Raw genomic sequence first — 19,895 nt, 5'->3', positions numbered from 1 at the left:
CAGGCATTTTGTTAGTCAAGGCTCTTAAGCATGGGAATTCCCTTCAAGACAAGACTTCTGGCACGTAACAGGAAGTCAGCTATTCATACATTGGGGTACAATCATTTGTCACAAATACTAACATAAATCCCAAATATCAAGACTGAAGAATTACCAAAGATTGTTATGAGAGGCGGTACAAAATTGTTACAGCTAGATCTGTGCAGGAATTTTAAGAAATTGCTTACAAGGATATTTCAACAAGCAAAGAATGCAAAGGTTTAATGCATATAAGTTGAAGAGGCAACTTTAGTCATACTTGCAAAATGCTTTTGACAGAAACTCAAAATCAGATGATAGAAAGTTCAGAAGAACCTTCAGGTGAACACCAAGCATGTTCTGTTGCAGGGTTAGGAGGAATTTCCCTATACCTCTTCAGGTTACATGGGCCCAGATCTGCAAAGGTTTGCACAGGCACTTGTGTAATGTAGCAAGAGTTTCACCTGCTTCCGCAGGCCTTTATAATATAGTAAATCACGCCACAGATGTGTGCCACTTTGTACAACCAAAGCACCCATGCAAAACTTTAGAAAATGTGAACCATAGTTTCTTCAGTCTAGTTAGCAATCGTATTTAAATTTCAAAATACACTGGCTTAATTTCCATATGGATTACATTTAAAAAGGTGGACTTTATTCAAGAAACATAATAAAACGCTTTCTTTTTTTCTTAAATATATAACTACACTTTAGACAGAGGACATTTGCACGTTTCCCAGATATTGAAAGACTGGAGTTAGATTAGCAAAATACCTGTCCCAGTAGACTCAAAGCCTCTGCTTGCTCTGATAAACCCTAAGTTCTTCCAGGCATGTTTGAATGTGTGCTCTGGGCAGTTTTTTAAGAGTTTCTTTATTGTATATCTCATTATAAAGTCCAACCTCTGCTGCGCAGGGTCTTTGACTGTGTGCAGTCAGTGTTGCCCACAGGCCCTGTTCCCAACCACCATAGTGGTTAGCCATTGGTCAGGCCCTACACCCAGTCTCCTGTGTACCGAAATCTTGCGTTGTAAAGGCTTTTGCAATGTAAAATGGGGACTCACTGTATATGGCCGGGTTCTGCCCTGCCTCTCAACCCCAACTTGCCACACATCACCGACTGCTGTAAATGGTCTTTGGCCATGTGCAGCAGTGATTTGCCATAGGCCCTGTGGCCAATCTCCTGTATGCCCTGCATGCTTAACCATTTTTGAGTAGAGGCCACACAACCAAACTCGCATGCAGGCCTTCACCAGTCACCATATCGGTGAACCAGAAGAATACACTACCAGCAATGCACAACATGCGCTAAGTGCAAGACGTAGCCTGTTGCTTGGCCTTGCATCCTGACCCCTTGACTTAAACCAGCTGTGCATGATCTATTGGCATATGTAGTGGACCAGATGTGCATAGCACCACCAATTCTCTCTTGGCTGTTGGCACAGAGCATAGCATGTGGTGAAGTGCCAAACCAGACCCAGAGTCCACTGTGCTCTCTGAGCATACTCTTTGCTATGCATACTTGATATGAGGAGTTACAAAAAAGGATTGAATTGTTCTAAAAATAAATGTGGACATAACCGCAAATGGTAAAACCAGTGAACCTAAAACTGTCTGTGAATCCCGCTGGAGAAATGGGTCCATCTTTTCCACTGGGGACATCACCTGCACTTCTAGTATACACCCACATCATCCATGTAGTTAGGTGAGGCTCCCCCAAAACTTTATGCCCCCCTTGTCACTATTTTCAGGATGCAGGCTTTGTTACTTGGCATCCGGTATTTGCTGCCACAACAACAAAATTCAGATGCTGCCCGTCGATCCAACTGCCTTCCTCCTCATATCCCTCAAAGATCAGGAAAATCCATACTGGAACGAAGAGGAAAAATGATGTGTCTTCTAATGGGATCTGTTTGTTTTTTAAATACATCATGTTCGGTCGGTTTAAAGATCTGGATTTGTGCATAATCAAGAATCACCTGACTGACAAAAATCCTTTCAATTTAACTCATTTTGTACGGCACATATCTCAAAAACTAAAGAATTGATGCACACCACAATGCACAGGCACCCCGATAATTGACATTATAGGTTGTTGCCATTTTCGAAGTAATTCTTTTCAGCAGTATTTACTGCAGAACAAAATTTCCTATGGGGATTCACATTGCAACACAACTTTGTTAACATCCCTTCCCCGTTTCCCCACCTGAATGGACCTGTGGCCAATGTAATCTACTGAAACTTGGACACTCATGCTGTTTGGCAGGAAACTTGTCAATGTCGCCAACGTTATAAGCAAACCCAAAATGCCTTTTCAGCTGAATCTGAGTCACAACCATAAGTGCACAGTTGTTTGACTGTTTGTGTGTGGTTGTGTGTCTATTTTGTCAGGTTTTGAGACCTGCACATTGCTTGCCACAGGAAGGCCTTTTACCCATTTGCAGTCCACTTAGGCACCGTTTGACACATCACCACAAAATATGACATAGCATTGTTTGTATATTATTTATGTATGGAATTCCGTTATAGACTGAGGTGATTATGTACCCAAAAGAGTTTTTTTTTACTACACTTTTTTGTCAGTTCACCAAGTTCAAAGTTGTTTTACAAATACAGTTAATATATTTGTGTTTTTTTAAAAACTATAGTCTGGTTGATTTAGTTTACATTTTTGTAAAATTGTCATGTTCCAAACGTAAGCGTTTGCATTAAAAATATCTTACATATGTTGCATGTGACCTATTTAATTATTCCAATAAAACTAGAAAGGACTGAAAAATGTATACTTTAATGTTAATTTAACCTCAAAAGTGAAAACATATGTGACATTATTCACCTGGACATTTAGTTTAGATTGCTGTGTCAATTTTGTGCAAACTGGTCCATTGAGGGTGAGAAGGAAATAAGGGGAGAGGTCTAAAAAGGAGGGTTTTAATGTTTCTGTCACACAAGAATGTCGGCATTTTGGTGGGGCAAAAACTACCAATTGGAATTACATCATGCTTGTCTTTAATTTAAAAGCTTTATTCCGAATATGCTCGTTTTCTGTTTGATATAAACCCATTCAGTGTTTTTGGAAATAGGTGTGTTCTATAAACAATGGGTGGACTTTGAACGAATCATGATACGTCCACCTTTGCAATTGAGTTTGTATGGCTATAGAATGGCTGTTTGTTAAGCAACTTTGAATTTCAAATACAAATCCGATTAGACAAAGCTGTTTTTCTTCTGGTGCTCAGACCCTGTCCTTATGGCGCAAAATAAGGTGAATTCGGCTGCAACCTAGGCTTTACCTTTTGCACATTATAATATAGCATCTGATATACAATGTACATAAAAACGCCAGTTGAAATAATGTTATAACCATAACCCCAGACAATGAAAACACTGACTTTAACCAGTTATGGTAAGCCATTATCTATTTATATTTATTTATTTTTCGGTTTTCTGCTGAACCGACCAGAACCATAGGGTATCAACGCACTTTACATTGAGACAGCAGTAGGAACAAAGAAAAAGGAAAGTAGAGCAGAAAAACAGAGATTCATATAAAATCTAAAATATGTTTGGCATTCAAGAAGGGCAATTGATGAGGATGGAGTGAAACACATGAGGAAAAGGAAGACTTCTGCAGTCTCAGGGTTCTTGATCAAACCAGGCCCAAAGTACCATTTCCCTTCAGGTTAGGGGTTCGCCTAGAGGACTGTTCAGTATTTTGGTTGTCAAATGAAAAGGTGATGGTCAAACAGCATGCTTTTAATTACTGTTGGGATCGATTGTACGAAGAAATTTGACTGTTGACTGATGGAAATGATTTCCAAATCTTGGAGGTATTAGCAAAAAGGACGGTTTCATCAATTTAAACTTATTCAGTTTTCGAATTTCAAGGATGAATGGCTCCAAGCTTTTTGTGCGTCGTTCACCACATAAGATTTTGAGTTTACTTGCTAAATATCTTGGGAATTCCCTCATGAACTGCTTGTCGAGGGTGTCCAGCTTGAATGGAGGCCTTAGGACCTAAAGTTTAAGGACTGCGGTGGATGTGACCAGCAAGATTTGCACCTCTGGGAGCCTAATTGTTAAAGGCCCATGACTGCTCTGCTGTGACAATCTGAGGTCTTGTGAGGGTTGTTGGCCATCTTGGATGCAGCTGGCAATTTAAACTGTACCCAGCAATGACCCATTGCTTGTTATTGATATTACTCACTATAGTGGTAGTATCCTTGGATCTTTAGTCGTAGATGAGGATTCCTGTCTTTTTGCTGTGCCTGAAGATCTTCGATCGGATCCTTCAGTTCTTCTTTGGATCATCTTCTCAATGGCGACCTGCAAAAGAAGAAAAGCAAGAGAACATTAACAAAATAGTAGCACCAAAGTATGGTAATTTGCCAGTGCACCACAAAGGCAAGTATGTACAGTTAGAGTGAGCTGTATGTTGTGCTGCAGCTGCATCTGTTCCAAATGCATCCGTAAGAACAAGAAGGACAAAGGATTCAAGGGAAAATTACCTTTTTGGTTTAGGAGATTGCTGCACTCGAGCTACCGGCTATAATTAGTGCAGAGAGCATTGAGAGTTTGAGTGCCATAGTACAACATGCATAGTTAAGACACTGTGATTATAATTAGGTTGTGTGCATTGCATACAACTAAATATTACAGAAGTAAATTTGCTAACACACTAAGGGCCAGATGTAGTAAGCTGTTTGCATGGTGCAAACTGCGAAAATCGCAGTTTGCGCCATGCAAACAGCCTTCTGCGATGCACATTCACAATTTGCGAGTCGGTACCGACTCACAAATTGTGAATGCGACTCGCAAATAGGAAGGGGTGTTCCCTTCCTATTTGCGACTCGCATCGCAATGCAGAATTGCTTTGTGACCGCGAATGCAGTCGCAAAGCAATTTGCAGTTACCACCAGTGTCACACTGGTGGTAACTCATTCGCAAAAGGGAAGGGGTCCCCAGGGGACCCCTTCCCCTTTGTGAATGTTGCCCAAAAGGTTTTTTCAGAGCAGGCAGTGGTCCAATGGACCACTGCCTGCTCTGAAAAAACGAAACCAAATGGTTTCGTTATTTTTTTTACTTTGCAACTTGTTTTCCTTTAAGGAAAATGGGCTGCAAAAAAAAGAAAAAATAACTGCTTTATTTAAAAAGCAGTCACAGGCATGGAGGTCTGCTGACTTCAGCAGGCCACCATCCCTGTGAGTGCAGGGACTTTCTATGGGGTCGCAAAATGCAACCCACCTCATTAATATTTATGAGGTGGGTCTTTGCGACCCCATAGCGAGTCACAGACGGTGTCTGAGACACCGTTCTGCATCTGCATTTGCGATTCGGAAATTGCGAGTCGCACAGACTCGCAATTTCCGAATCGCAAATGCGGAAGTTGCTACATCTGACCCAAAGTGCATTTTTATAGGTATATAAATGTACCCCCAAATCACACCACACCCAGTTCTAACCACAACGGGAAAGAGCAAATGTCAAGATTAGAGACAAAAAAAAATCAAAACAAGATTCCTGTGGGACTCACTTGTCTTATCAGCAAAAAAGAAAATTATCAATAACAAATTCAGCCACATTCCTGACAATCACTAAGTGCGTACCCTTATAGTGCAACAAGCCTTTCTCTTTTTGAAAAGATGTATTTCTCACATTAAAACACAATTGTGGGGGGCGTGGCTAAGATGGCGGCGTGAGCGGACATGTTTGTCTGAGCTCTGCCGCCTAGGCCTCCGACACAGCTTTTGTGACCAAAGTTGGGGTGCTTCTGGGTGGCCCGGTGATCGCTCCAGCGCTGCAGATGACGGGGTGCCCCAGGGGGCCCAGGGCACCTGCGTAGCCGCCGAGCGGAGGAGCGGAGCCGCGTGGCTGGTGCCGGTGCCTGTGGCAGGCGGGCGCGGCTTGCGGCGGTTCGGGCAGTGCGGCGGCCCTTGGGCCCGGTGTCCGGGCGCCCGCAAGAGGTGGCGCGGCGGCGGCCCGGGAGAGCGCCGTGCTGCTAGTGTTCGCCGGGGGCAATGCTGTGCTCCTGATGTGGCACGGAGCGCCGAAGCCTTGAGGATTATTAGGCCTAAGCCCCTGGTTGGGGAGACAAGTGCTGCTGCACTGTTGGGTGGCTGGATTTGGGCATAGAGTGGCCCTTGATGGTGTGGGGCCCTGGGGCCACTGATCGGCGGTGCAGGCAGCCCGCGGTGGACCTCGCCAGAGATGAGGCACGTGGTGTGGTAGAGAAGCGACGTGTATTGCCCGTAGGTGGAGAGGTTGGTGACGGCTGGTGACTTCGGTGGGCCTCGGGTGGCCCGACCCCTGGGCGTATTTGTGAGGAGGCTTCAATTGAGCTGGACCCATGACGCGGTGGGGAGCTGGAGTGATGGCGGCCGCTAAAGGCAAGCGCGAACGGACAGTCAGAGACATGCTCACCGGGGCACCCCAGTGCCGGGTGGGGCTCCTGAGGGGCCGCCTGCTGCGAGAACTCCGGAGCGAGGGGTGAGGTGGAGGAGGATGAGGGGGCCCCGGTAACGAGGGGCTTTCTTGCCTCCCCATTCGACTCGCTCTGGAGCGATCTCCAAGAGCTTCGAAGGGACATCTCCCACGAGGTAAAAGAGTTGAGAGCAGAGGTCACCTCCCTAGGCGAGCGGGTGGCACAGGTTGAGGAGGGTGAAATCTCCCGAGGTGAGGAGGTGGCGGATCTCCAACAAGAATGCATTCGCTTGCGGGAACAACAGGATCTCCTTCAGCTTGCGGTAGAGGACCTAGAGAACCGGTCACGCAGGCATAATATCCGCATTAGAGGAGCACCGTCTGGGGCTGAGAAGGAGGACATTGGAGAGTTTGTTGTGGAGCTATTCAGTTCAGTTCTAGGCCTGGAGGAGTCCCGAGAGATTACGCTTGATAGAGTGCATTGGGTGGGCCGGGCTCGAGGTGATGGAGATCGCCCTCCGTATATCCTGGCGTGCGTCCATAATTATGGGCTCAAGGAGAGTATATTGCAACGGGCACGTAATCTGCCGCAGATCCAATTTAGAGGGCACCAGCTCCAATTATTTCAGAATCTCTCGGCACGGACTTTGCAGCGACGGCGCGAATTCAAGCCTATTACGGAACACTTGAGAGCACAGGATGTGTCATACTCTTGGGGTCACCCGTTCCGCCTTATCTTTCGCTGGGATGCGCAGCTCCATCAAGTGAAGTCCATATCAGAAGTGAACCGGATCCTGGGCCTAGTGGAGGGTGGCCAGGACCTGGGTGCGAAGCCGGGCCCCAGCAGAGAGGACCGTCCGAGCTGGAGGAGAAAGGAGGAAACAACAGCGACTTACCACGTCGGAGCAACTGTCGGAGCGGCAGTCGGCAGTGAGCAATGTAGCAGCTGGGACCAATATTCAAGACTAGGGCACCTCTGGGCGACTGGTTGGCATCGGGTCACTTATTCGCTGGCCTACGGGCTGTCAAGGAGGGGCCTGGGTGGCGGGGTGGATGGGCCTAGCCGATTAACTTGCGGGGATTTCACGACCCAGTTGGGACTTTTTCCTCTGTGGCGATGAGTGCATGAGGACTTTTTTTGTTGCGAGCACCTGTTGTGCGCAGTGGTTGTCTGTTGGTGTGCTTCCCTGGGAGTCCGGTCTATGAGTGTTATTGGCGGAGCAGCCCCATGCTCTTTTCCCCTGGGTGACTCTCTCCCTGTAACGACATGACAGTTAAGTGTCTAAGTTTGAATGTTCGTGGGCTTAACAACCCAACCAAGCGGTTAGCGATTCTGTCAGGCCTAGAGAAATCTGGGAGTCACATTTGCCTTTTACAAGAGACCCACTTGTTACACAAAGACATGTTTCGCATGCGCTCAAGATGGTTCCCTAGGCAGCTTTGGTCCTCAGCTGCTACGAAACATGCGGGGGTGGCAATATTGCTCGCGAGGACTTTCGCTGGGGAGGTAGTTGGGAAGGTATTTGAAGTCCCGGGTAGGTTCCTGGCAATTAGAATGCGGCTTGGGGCTTTTTCTTTCACCGTTGATTCCCTTTATGCTCTGAATTTTCAGCAGGAGGCTTTCCTGAGACAGTCAATTTCCCCTATATTTAGTTCGCCAGATAGCGCCATTTTGATAGCGGGGGATTTTAATCTGGTGATGGACAGCAAGCTTGACCGCTCGGGCCAACGCTTTGGGCAGACTGGGGCATTGACGGAGATGGGGCGCCAATGGTTAGCGGAGTGTGGGTTGGAGGATGTGTGGAGGAAGTCGCATCCTACACTCCGAGATTATTCCTTCTATTCTGCGGCGACCAAGACCTACGCACGGCTCGATCTCTTTTTGGCCTCACAAGAGTTTATGTCCCGGGTTAGAGAGGCTACGATAGAGCCCAGGGCCTTGACTGATCATGCCCCTATTACTGTTGAATTGGCCATGGAGGTAGGTCGCGTGGGTACCCTGAGTTGGCGCTTTAAGGACTTCTTGCTTCAGAGTGAGTCAGCGGTGGAGTCGCTTCGGCACGCGATTACGGATTATATTGCCTTTAATGACGACGGCAGCACCTCCATGGAGACTCTCTGGGAGGCGTTGAAGGCAGTATTGCGGGGCGAGGTGATGGCACTGTCTGCGAGGGATAATAGAGCGAGGAGAGAGGTGAGAGAGAAGCTAGAGCAGAGAGTGGCTGCACTGGAGCGTTCCCATAAATCTACTGGTGCGCCCAGAATCTGGCGAGAGTTAGAGAAGGCAAGGCAACAACTGAAGCGACTAGACTGGGATAGGGCGGAGTACGCAGTAGTACGACTCAAGCACAAATACTAAATTGGGAGCAATAGATGCAGAAAGTTGCAATAGATGCAGAAAGCACCGGTTACGAGCGCAGCGCGCGGCGTCCGCAGTTAAACTGATTTGTTCCCCTTCCGGTGAAGTGGCCTACACGAGTGACCAGATTGCTGAGGCCTTTGTGGGATTTTACCGGGGTTTATACGCGGCGGACGAGCAGGACGATGCAGCCCTGGACTCTTATTTAGAGGGCATAGCAATTACTCCTCTTGGTGGGAGGGAGGCGGCGTTATTAGACCAGCAGATAGGGCCGGAGGAAGTTATATCGGCGATTTCCCGCCTGAAGACTGGGAAGTCCCCGGCCCTGATGGGTTCACAGCGTTGTTTTATAAGACTTTTTGTGCGGAGCTCGCCCCGCTTCTCACAAGGCTTTTCAATTCCTTTCGGAAGACGGGGACCCTGACGCCGAGTATGCTCGACGCTACCATTGCTGTTATACATAGACCGGGTAAGGACCCAGAGGACTGTGCTTCGTATAGGTCGATCTCTCTCTTGAACATAGATGCCAAATTATTCACGGGATACTTGCTTTCCGCCTTAATTCTTATATGCCGGGTCTTATTGATCCCGACAAGTCAGGTTTAATTCCCAATCGGCAATGTGGCGATAATACGAAGCGACTTTTGCATCTGCTAAATAAAATTGATAGATCTCGTAGGGAGGCGCTTTTCCTCTCTATCGACGCTGAGAAGGCTTTTGATAGGCTTCACTGGCTATACCTCTTCCGGGTTCTGAAGCGCTTCGGTTTGGGTCCGGGCTTTAGATCTTGGATCCAATGTGCTTATCGGCTCCCTAGAGCGGCGGTTCGAGTCAATGGTGTGCTTTCTATGCCGTTTCCGGTTGGGCGAGGGACCAGACAGAGATGCCCACTTTCCCCCCTCTTGTTTGCGCTATATATGGAGCCCCTCGCACAGCGTTTACGAGACAGCCCCTTGGTTTCTGGTGTGAAATTTGGCGGAGACCACCATCTTATTACCCTATATGCAGACAATGTGATTCTTACACTTGCGGAGCCCGCTACCTCTTTGCCTGCGCTTATGGAGCTACTAGTTGAATTTAGCCAGGTTTCAGGATTTAAAGTGAACATGCAGAAGTCTCAGGTCCTTAGTCTCTTCTTGAGCTCTGACCATGAGGAGGATTTGAGAGCTCGATATTCCTTTATTTGGTCGTCCTCGCGCCTTTCCTACCTTGGGGTGGAGTTAGCGACATCCGCCGCAAAAACGGTGAGCCTGAATTATATGAAGCTGGTACGCGATGTACAGCGGGATCTAGAGTTGTTGGGAGACATAAGCTGTCTTGGCTGGGTAGGGTGGCGGCGATCAAGATGACAGTTTTTCCGCGAATACTCTATATATTTCAGGTGCTCCCATTGACTCCACCCCCCGGACGATTGCCACCCTACAGTCGGCGGTCCTGAGATTTATATGGGAGGGTCGACCGGCGCGTCTACCGCGGCAGGTTTTATACCGCCCCAAGAGCAGTGGGGGACTGGTGATCCTGTGTCTTCTGAGATATTTCCAGGCAACACAGCTGCGCTTTCCTGTAGAGTGGAGTTGCCCTCTCAAGGAGAAACACTGGTGTTTCATGGATCAGGCGGTGGTGGGCTCTCATATTTGGAAGGAGCCTTGGCTCCGGCGCAGGCATAGGGCCGGGGGTCTCTACGTGTCCCCGATAACTGGGACAACGCTACGAGTATGGGATACGGTGGCTTGCCGTTTAGGGCTGACTTCTTTCCCCTCCCCGATGACCCCCATAGGTGCGAACCCTGATTTCGAGCCTGGACTCCGTCTGGAAGGCCTGAGACGTTGGAATGAGGGGGGCTGTAGGAGAGTGGGAAGCCTTTTTGATGAACACAGGGTTTTGTTCTTTGACCAGATGAGAGAGGCCTATGGCCTAGTGGAGGCGGATAGGCTGATGTATTATCAGGTTCGACACTGGGCTCTCTTGACGGCGAACAGAGCTCTGATAGATAGGCCTCTAACGCCATTTGAGAAATGGCTGTTCCTAAAGCAGGATGATAGGAGAGTCATCTCTGAGCTCTATCGCCTCTTGCAAGGAGAAGACCGCCCGCCTAAGTCAAAGGGTCAGCTGAGATGGGAGAGGGAGTTGGAGAGAGAACTCTCGGATGAGGAGTGGGACAACATATTCTATAGAATACACCACACAGCATATAATGCCGCAGGGACAGAGTCATCATACAAAGTCGCCTCTTACTGGTACTACACTCCAGCGCGGTTGCATGCATGGGACCATGATAAGACAGACCTTTGCTGGAGAGGGTGCGGAGCTACAGGCACACTGGTACATTTGCTTTGGCACTGCCCCAAATTACATCGTTACTGGGAAAATATTATAGAGGATATAGACGCAGCGTTCCAGGTTAAGATCCCGAGATTCCCCTCGTACATTTTATTGGGGCTTCCCAATCCTCTTACCTTTCCTTTAAGATCTCTAAAAGGGAGGCAGATGGCCCTAGCACTCAACGCGGCGCTGCAGCTGATTCTAGCTCTTTGGGGTCCCGACTCGTGTTTCATGGCTTCAGAAGCTCTGGATTATTCTTGCTATGGAGAAACTTACATTAGCCTCCCAGCAGCGCGTAGGAGACCTGGAAGAACTGTGGAAGCCGTTTCTTCGGCTTCTTTCTGCAGAATTAATTGAGCTGACCTGCCCGACCTACCTGAGAGTTTTGAGGTTGAATTGAAACCTAGGTTGGATTGCTGAGAGTGAGGATGTTCGAGAGGGGGTGCGTTTGGATTATGGAAGGGGCTGAGGAGGGTAGAGGTATAAGGATGACACGGACTCTTTGAGGGAAGCATTGTTGAAGTGGTATTATTTATATGTTTATATGGTTCTCATCTGCGGGACTGACATCCTGGATGATTATTGGACATCGCCAGTAGGCACATGGCTCAGCGGGAAGAGGTTTGGCAGGGGGGTTCCTCTGAGCATTGTTTGGGCATTCAGGAGAAAGACCTATGTATGAAGATATGGCATTCCTTCGGTGCTGATACATTTCATTTTATGTCCCGTGATGAGTGGTGTTTTGTATGTTTATATTTCTATAAAACAATAAACAGATTTGATCCTAAAACACAATTGTGCTTTACAAAAGTTGAAGATAGTTCCGGTCGAAACTTCGGCAGGCACATCCATGGTGGTATTGTGCTTAAATCTTCGAGAATGCCTCGTAAAACAAATAACAGGTTTTTTATGTCTAGAAGTAACACAAGCATTGGGTACAGCTAGTACTTTTTTTGAGCCTGTAAATGATTTCCATACTTTGTTGAGCACTGTGTCATCTGCACTATATTCAACGTTTGTTCAGCACCAATGAGTTTTGATTTGAGAAATACATCTTTGCTAAAAGAGAAGTATTGGTGAACTTTATCTATATTGAGTGATGTGACTGAATGTGTGTTCAATTAATTCCTTTGCCTTGAATTATCTCTTTTGGTATTAAGACAAACGCGTTCCATGGGACCCTCTTTTGAAATGTTATGACTACACCTATTTTTGTGGCTTTACTTGGTTTGTGTCTTTCATGAACAGTAAGATCAGATGCAAAGCAAGGGAAGAGTTAAGTGGTAGGAGGTTAAGTAGAAGTTAGTTAAAACAGAGTCACTGACATTGTCTAAGTTCACTTCTTATATCCCAACAAAACTGATGAAGCCTTGAAGGGACATACCTTCAATATGATACCAGTAATTATCCATCTGCAGGGACAAAGCAAGGCTGATGAGTCTGGCGTTGATTCGCAACATTGATTCTCCCTCTCTTCTCACCCCATTCTTCTTCCCCTTGTCAAACCTGTGTGGTCCCAGTTGCTTGTCAGTTCTAGAACAGTGTGAATTTGGTCTGGGAACCAGTTTCTGAGAATAAATCTTGCTCCCCTGGGAACAAGTGAATCAGACTGGTGTGCTAGGACCCGACACTGCCTTATATGAGATGCAGGAAAGTTTAAAGATGCATTTTTCTTCAGATAGGAGTCAGTTCAGCAAACTGAGAATGGGAGAAACATGACATGATCAGTATTCCTAGATCCTTAAAGCACTCTAAAAGCCGTGTGTAGTGTTGCTTTGAAGGTAACAAGATATATTTTGTTGACTTTGCTGAATAGATAGTTATCGTTGTCTACGCTAGAAAGAACCAAAGGCTGGGCAATTCTCTACAGACTTTGTAGTCGGTGGTGATTGGAGAGGTGTTAGGTAATACGTTTTTCAAATAGCCAGGCTTGTATTGAGGTGGTGCTGTTAAACAGAGTGATTAGTCGGAATTGTGTTTAACTAGGTTGAGTTTCAGCAACAGAACTGTGGTTCAAAGATGGATACCTTCCCTATAGCAGTGGTCATTAGAAGAATGTGTCACTGTGACCAAGATGTCACAGTAGTCCCCTTTAATGACCACATCGAAAATCAGTACACACAGGTAAGACTGAGCCAGCAAATTGTGCAGGTGTGAACCTCTGATGAAGTGTAAATGGTGTACAAAGAGCACTGATTCCCATATATTGTGGAGCAGGGGCAAGAGGTGTTTATCGCGGACACCATTTGTTCCCAATGCACTAGCCATGACAGAACATTTAACTTCTCAGACAAGGCTTCAGTTACAGCACTGTTGACATCACTAGTGCAATCATATGTCACATCAACATTCATGACATCCATGATATCAAGAACTCAACCCGTGGACTCTGCTGCGCTTAGTCATATTACCTCAACTTGTGGCCAATGTCTAGCAGATTGTTGATGAAAAGACTGGCTTTAGTGGGCTGGGAAAAGTGCTGAGCTCCAGTCCCACTTTGACTGTACCCTCGGACCTGACCAACCGAGAGAACATCACCTAGCACTTTAGCTGGGTGGAGGTTTTAGTTGATATTTCTCAACTCTCATTACTCTATGGGTTTGGAATATTAGTGGCACAATGATTGAAGATGAGTGTTAATGTAATGTATATCTTTCAAGATAGATTGGACTACAGACCTGCAGCAAATTATCTGATTCTTTATTACTTTCCTGGACAAGACATATCAGTTACAGTAAATTGAAATTCAATAAAATACTGGCTACCTATGTTTTTAATGATTTGTTGTTGCCAATGGTGATGTTAAACAAGTTATGTGAGAATTCCTCAAAACACTGGTATAATTTCAATTATGTGTGTCTCCTTAGGTGGAGCTTCATGTGCACCTCGATGCAAGCATCCGGCTAGAGACAATGTTATATTTTTCCAGGTGAGCTGTTTGACACGATAGTCACTTTTTTAAAATTAGTGTATTCAATTTTGTTTATTTAATATGAGGTCCAACTACACATGCACCAGAGTGCTGAGGAGGGAAATTTTAGAAAAACACATAAAATGTAGCAGGTGTTTTAATTCATTTTTTTTAAAAAATATAGACATGTACCAAAATTCCTTGCAGTTAAGAAATGTGGGCTTAGTCATGAAAACTCAGTTCTCATTTACTCTTTAGAAGATTTTACGTGATTGATATACCAAGTCTACGAGCGAAATGCATGAAGGCCTTCATTACAATTAAAGCACTCTTTTTAGCAGAACCACGCTCATTCAGCCCAATCAAATGATGTGGTTAGAGCCTAAGGACCTCTTTCAGTGCTACTTCTTAAAGCTCTTTTCTGTTGTTCACATAAGGCATGGACACACTTGTGCAGTCGAAAAGGACACAAAAAAGTGAATAATATCATGGACGTCAATTCATCAAAATGCCAGGTTTATGGAAAGTGACATCAAACGCTCTTTGACCTTCTGTTTCACTCACACACACATGCTTACACATCCACACATTCACACTTACACACACTGTCTCACGCAAACACACACTCACTCTCAAGCACACACTCAACATGCATTTAAAAGCATTTTTCACATACCTCAGCTGCCAGTAAGAGCCATAGTCCAGCTAATTGTATTTTTATTACACTAGTAGAAAATAAATAAACATTGTTTACTAATTATAATAAAAAAATGCGAGAAAAGAACAAGAAAGAATCCTCACCTGATGGCACTGGTTTTGCCACCTCTGAAGTCAGGGGTCGCAACCACAGTGCCAGGGGTCAGAGGGGGCAATGCAGGGGTCGCAACTGAGACCCCTAGCGACCCCTAAATGACATCCATGAATAATATCTATTTAAGTGTAAAAAAGATGTGTAATGTTTCTCAATAAGATCACTCCTATGGGGCAAATATCGGTTCTAACAAAGATTTGAGGATGATTGATAATACCTTCAGTCTAAAAAGGCAGGTGGGGTGTGGTGGTCTTGGTGGATTGCCACAGCTTAACACTAGCCTTCAAGGCATTTCTCAGGATGGTGGCAGCTCTCAGGTGTTGGTGGGAGAGGTTCCAGTGATGAGGTGCCAAAGGATGAAGGATCTAAATCTTGAGTTGGAGCAAGGAAGTTTTAGCGATGGTTCGGGGACTGGAAGACAAGTGAATGAGTACCTGTGCTAGATATGTAGGAGAGTGAGGCGGCGGATACGTAGTTCTGCTTTTTTGTTTTGAGCATTGATTTTAGGTAAAATTTAACAGTTTCAAAGTCAAGCACACTTAATTAAAATTGGGGTTTTATGGAAATCTCCATGGCACGCACGCCTTACTTCAGAGGGCTTGCTTATCTATAATAAAAAGTAATACATTAGTACATAAAAGCATAAAATATCGTCTGAAATAAATTAAGAGACTTAGACATTTCTCAAACACTTTTTTCTTACAAAACAACCTATTATACCACAGCGTTTTATATATATACATATATATGTATAATAATAAAATGCCCTTTACTTTCTATCATGATAAACCCGATGGACACATTCAATTTTATGCAGACATAAAATGGTTTACAAACAGAGTCACTGTACCCATATTCCATTCCCTTTTATCAATAAAGCAGGTCCTCCATCATAGGCAAACCATGAGGCCACTATGCAGATTAGAAAGCACACACTGCAAAAGAGTGGTTCACATTACTGTATTTTTCCTTTGTTGTTGTTTAAGAAGCGACCTTCATGGTAACCATTGATCTGGCCAAAATAAAAAAGAGCAATTTATATTATCAAATCAAATCAAATCACAAACATTTATAAAGCGCGCTACTCACCCGTGAGGGTCTCAAGGTGCTAGGGGGAGGGGGTTACTGCTGCTCAAAGAGCCAGGTCTTGAGTTGCCTCCGGAATGCGAGGTGGTCCTGGGTGGTCCTGAGGTTGGTGGGGAGGGAATTCCATGTCTTGGCCGCCAGGTAGGAGAAGGATTTCCCACCTGCCGTGGTGCGGCGGATGCGAGGGACGGCGGCGAGTGCGAGGTTGGCGGAGCCAAGTGGACGGGTGGGCGTGTAGAAACTGAGGCGATGGTTGAGGTATTCGGGTTCCTTGTTGTGGAGGGCTTTGTGTGCGTGGGTGAGGAGCCGGAAGGTGATCCTTTTGTTGACGGGAAGCCAGTGCAGGTGTCGCAGGTGGGCGGAGATGTGGCTGTTGCGGGGTATGTCGTGGACAAGGCGGGCGGAGGCGTTTTGAATTTGCTGCAGACGTTTCTGGAGTTTAGCGTTGGTTCCTGCGTATAGGGTGTTGCCGTAGTCCGGGCGGCTCGTGACGAGGGCGTGGGTCACGGTTTTTCTGGTGTCGGCGGGGATCCAACGGAAGATCTTTCGGAGCATGCAGAGGGTGAGGAAGCAGGAGGATGATACGGCGTTGACTTGTTTGGTCATGGTGAGAAGGGGGTCCAGGGTGAATCCGAGGTTGCGTGCGTGGTCTGAGGGGGTTGGTGCGGTGCCAAGGGCCGTGTGACACCAGGAGTGGTCCCAGGCAGACGGGGTGTTTCCGAGGATGAGGACTTCCGTTTTGTCTGAGTTCAGTTTCAGACGGCTGAGTTTCATCCATTCTGCGACGTCTTTCATTCCATCTTGCAGGTTGGTCTTGGTGCTGGTGGAGTCCTTGGTGAGGGAAAGTATCAGCTGAGTGTCGTCGGCATAGGAGGGGATGTTGATGTTGTGTTTGCGTACGATGTCGGCGAGGGGGCTCATGTAGACATTGAAGAGAGTCGGGCTGAGCGAGGAACCTTGTGGGACGCCGCAGATGATCTTGGTGGGGTCTGAGCGGAAAGGTGGGAGGTAGACTCTTTGGGAGCGGTTGTAGAGGAAGGAGGTGATCCAGTCTAGGGCCTGTCCTTGGAAACCGGTGGAGCGGAGGTGGGATATTAGGGTTCGGTGGCAGACGGTGTCGAAGGCAGCCGAGAGGTCGAGGAGGATGAGGGTGACTGTTTCTCTGTTGTCCATCAGAGTTCTGATGTCGTCTGTGACTGAGATGAGGGCGGTTTCTGTGCTGTGATTGGCTCGGAATCCGGACTGAGAGGGGTCGAGTAGGTTGTTGGCTTCAAGGAAGTTGGTAAGTTGCTTGTTGACGGTCTTCTCTATGACTTTGGCAGGGAAGGGGAGGAGCGAGATGGGGCGGAAGTTCTTCAGGTCGCTGGGGTCCGCCGTAGGTTTCTTCAGTAGGGCATTGACTTCTGCGTGTTTCCAGGTCTCGGGCAAGGTGGTAGAAGCAAACGAGCTGTTGATGATGGTCTGGAGATGCGGGGCGATCATGTCGTCGGCTTTGTTGAAGATGAAGTGTGGGCAGGGGTCCGAGGGGGCACCGGAGTGGATGGAGTTCATGGTAGCTTTGGTCTCTTCCGTGCTGATGTGAGTCCAGGCGTTGAGGGTGATGGCTGGGGTTGTAGGTTCTGTGGTGGTTGGCTGGGTCTGGTGTCCGAAGCTGTCGTGTAGGTCGGTGATCTTACGATGGAAGAAGGTGGCGAGGGAGTTGCAGAGGTCTTGTGAGGGCGTGATGGCATTGGCGTTGGCGTTAAGGTTGGAGAGCTCTTTGACAATGTTGAAGAGTTCTTTGCTGTTGTGAGTGTTCTTGTCCAGTCTGTCTGTGAAGGAAGTTCGTTTGGTGGCACGGATCAGTTGGTGGTGTTCGCGGGTGGCGTTTTTGAGGGCAGACATGTTATCTGCGGTGTGGTCCTTGCGCCAAGCTTTCTCGATATATTAAATATTATTCATTTTTATTGAGATGTATTATTGACCTTCACATTTACAGAGTAGCTTAATTACATATATTAGAGAGCGTTTGATTACACTGAGTTGCAAATAATCAGCGTGGTCAACAGGTTATTATTTGACATGTTTTGAGAATGGGTGTTTGACCCCTGACGGAGCTCAGTGAACAAATCACTAACTGGTAACGTCTTGAGTGGTCACAGGGTGTTTTTCCTGACTGCCTTAAAAATGGCCATGTCTTTTCTCTGCCAAAGAACCATTGGCTTATGAAAAAAAAACAAAAAAACTTTTTGCTAGTTCGGATACTTAGGCCCTCATTACGACCCTGGCGGTGAGTGATAAAGAAGAGGTAATACCGCCAACAGGCTGGCGGTAAGTACCGCCAAATTATGACCATGGCGGTGATAACTCCCATAGTCAGCCAATGTACCACACCAACCGCCAGGGGGAAACAACACTCATCACAGAGGTACCCAACAACAGCCAGGCGTCAGACAAAGTACTGCCCACCATATTAAGACACTGCAATCCTCCACCTTTTCCGGGGCGGTACCAACGCCAACAAAAGCCTGGTGGAAACAGAGCTGAGAAGTGAAAGGACTCACCGTTGGAGACACAGGGAAGAACTATGCCGCCATGGAACCCAAAGTGCAAGTCGTCCCGATGATCGTCTATGTAATGCTCCCCCTGGAACACCAACGCCGACGAAGGCGACGACAGTGAGTACAGCTGCATAGCACACAAGGTAGGGAGGAAATCGACAGTGACACACACACTCATGACACAAACCCGACACACACACACCATACAACCATACACACAACTAGCTGCACACATAAACCAATGGCACAGGACACACAGCATAATAAAAGACGGACCAGATTGCTGAAGTACTGACAATGTATTAGCATAGCAAAACCCACCACACAAACCAAATATATTTACAGATATTCATAAAGGGCCAATGCCCAGTCCAAAGTCATAAGGGCACACAATGCCACAGGGCAAAGTCCAAGGTGTAACCTGCATCCTGACACATCCGGAGAGAACACTGCAGGGGCATCATTTTGCAAGTGGGAAGGCACCTCAGGGGGATGGGGTGGGGGGGCACCCCAGCTGAATATGGGAACTTCCCCACTGGTTCTGGAGGGGGCTCCATGCCCATTGCTCTGTCCTGGGGAGTGCAAGGCCACAGTCTTTCAGGTGGGTGACTTCCCCACTTGTTCTGGAGGGGGCTCCATGCCCATTGCTCTGTCCTGGGGAGTGTAGGGGCACAGTCTCTCAGGTGGGTGACTTCCCCACTGGTTCTGGAGGGGGCAACATGTCCATTACTTTGTCCTGGTGAGTGCAAGGCCCGAGTCTCTCAGATGGGTGACTTCCCCACTGGTTCTGGAAGGGGCAACTCACACATCAGCCCCTGGAGTTTGGGCTACATGAGGTCTGCTGGCAGTGACGGCTGCAGTGTGGTGGTGGATGGAGGAGCCTCCTGGGTAGCCTCTGCACTTTCTGATGGCTGCACTGTGGTGCTGGAGGGAGGAGCCTCCTGGGCAGTCTCTGCACTGTCTGATTGCTGCAGTGTGTTGGTGGACGGAGGAGCCTCCTGGGCAGCCTCTGCACTGTCTGATGGCTGCACTGTGGTAGTGGATAGAGGAGCCTCCTAGGCAGCCTCTGCACTTTCTGATGGCTGCACTTCCTCAGCTGACGGTGGGGGCCCAGTGACAGCTGGTGGTGGTGGAGGTGTCAGTCTGGACCTGGCATAGAGTGCTTTGTCTCCTCTAGTACATTGGGTATGGATCCCTTACCGTTCCTGGCAGGGGTGAATGGGCTCATCCCCTCACTGCCTGCTGGTGCAGGCTCCTTCCCCTTCTTTCCTGGTGCTGCTGGCTCCTTCCCCTTCTATCCAGGTGGTGCAGGCTCCTTCCCCTTCTTTCCAGGTGGTGCAGGCTCCTTCCCCTTCTTTCCTGGTGGTGCTGGCTCCTTCCTCTTCTTTCCTGGTGGTGGAGGCCCCTTCCTCTTCTTTCCTGGTGGTGGA

At 47.3% G+C, this 19,895-nt stretch overlaps 1 protein-coding gene across 5 annotated transcripts in view; it reads left to right on the top strand.

Moving 5' to 3' along the window:
- LOC138247224 (adenosine deaminase-like) overlaps window positions 1-19,895 on the top strand; it is a 206,377-nt gene that overhangs the window by 55,044 nt on the left and 131,438 nt on the right. For all 5 annotated transcript variants that reach the window (XM_069201957.1, XM_069201960.1, XM_069201956.1 and 2 more), the window contains one exon: window positions 13,985-14,046. In XM_069201957.1, the coding sequence (XP_069058058.1) occupies window positions 13,985-14,046 (62 nt within the window). The remainder of the gene's footprint in view (window positions 1-13,984; window positions 14,047-19,895) is intronic.

Source organism: Pleurodeles waltl, chromosome 7 (assembly GCF_031143425.1).
Source record: "Pleurodeles waltl isolate 20211129_DDA chromosome 7, aPleWal1.hap1.20221129, whole genome shotgun sequence".
In the NCBI taxonomy this organism is placed as follows: domain Eukaryota; kingdom Metazoa; phylum Chordata; class Amphibia; order Caudata; family Salamandridae; genus Pleurodeles; species Pleurodeles waltl.
The sequence above is the reverse complement of the archived record's forward strand: the minus strand, read 5'-3'. Positions and strand labels throughout refer to the sequence as shown.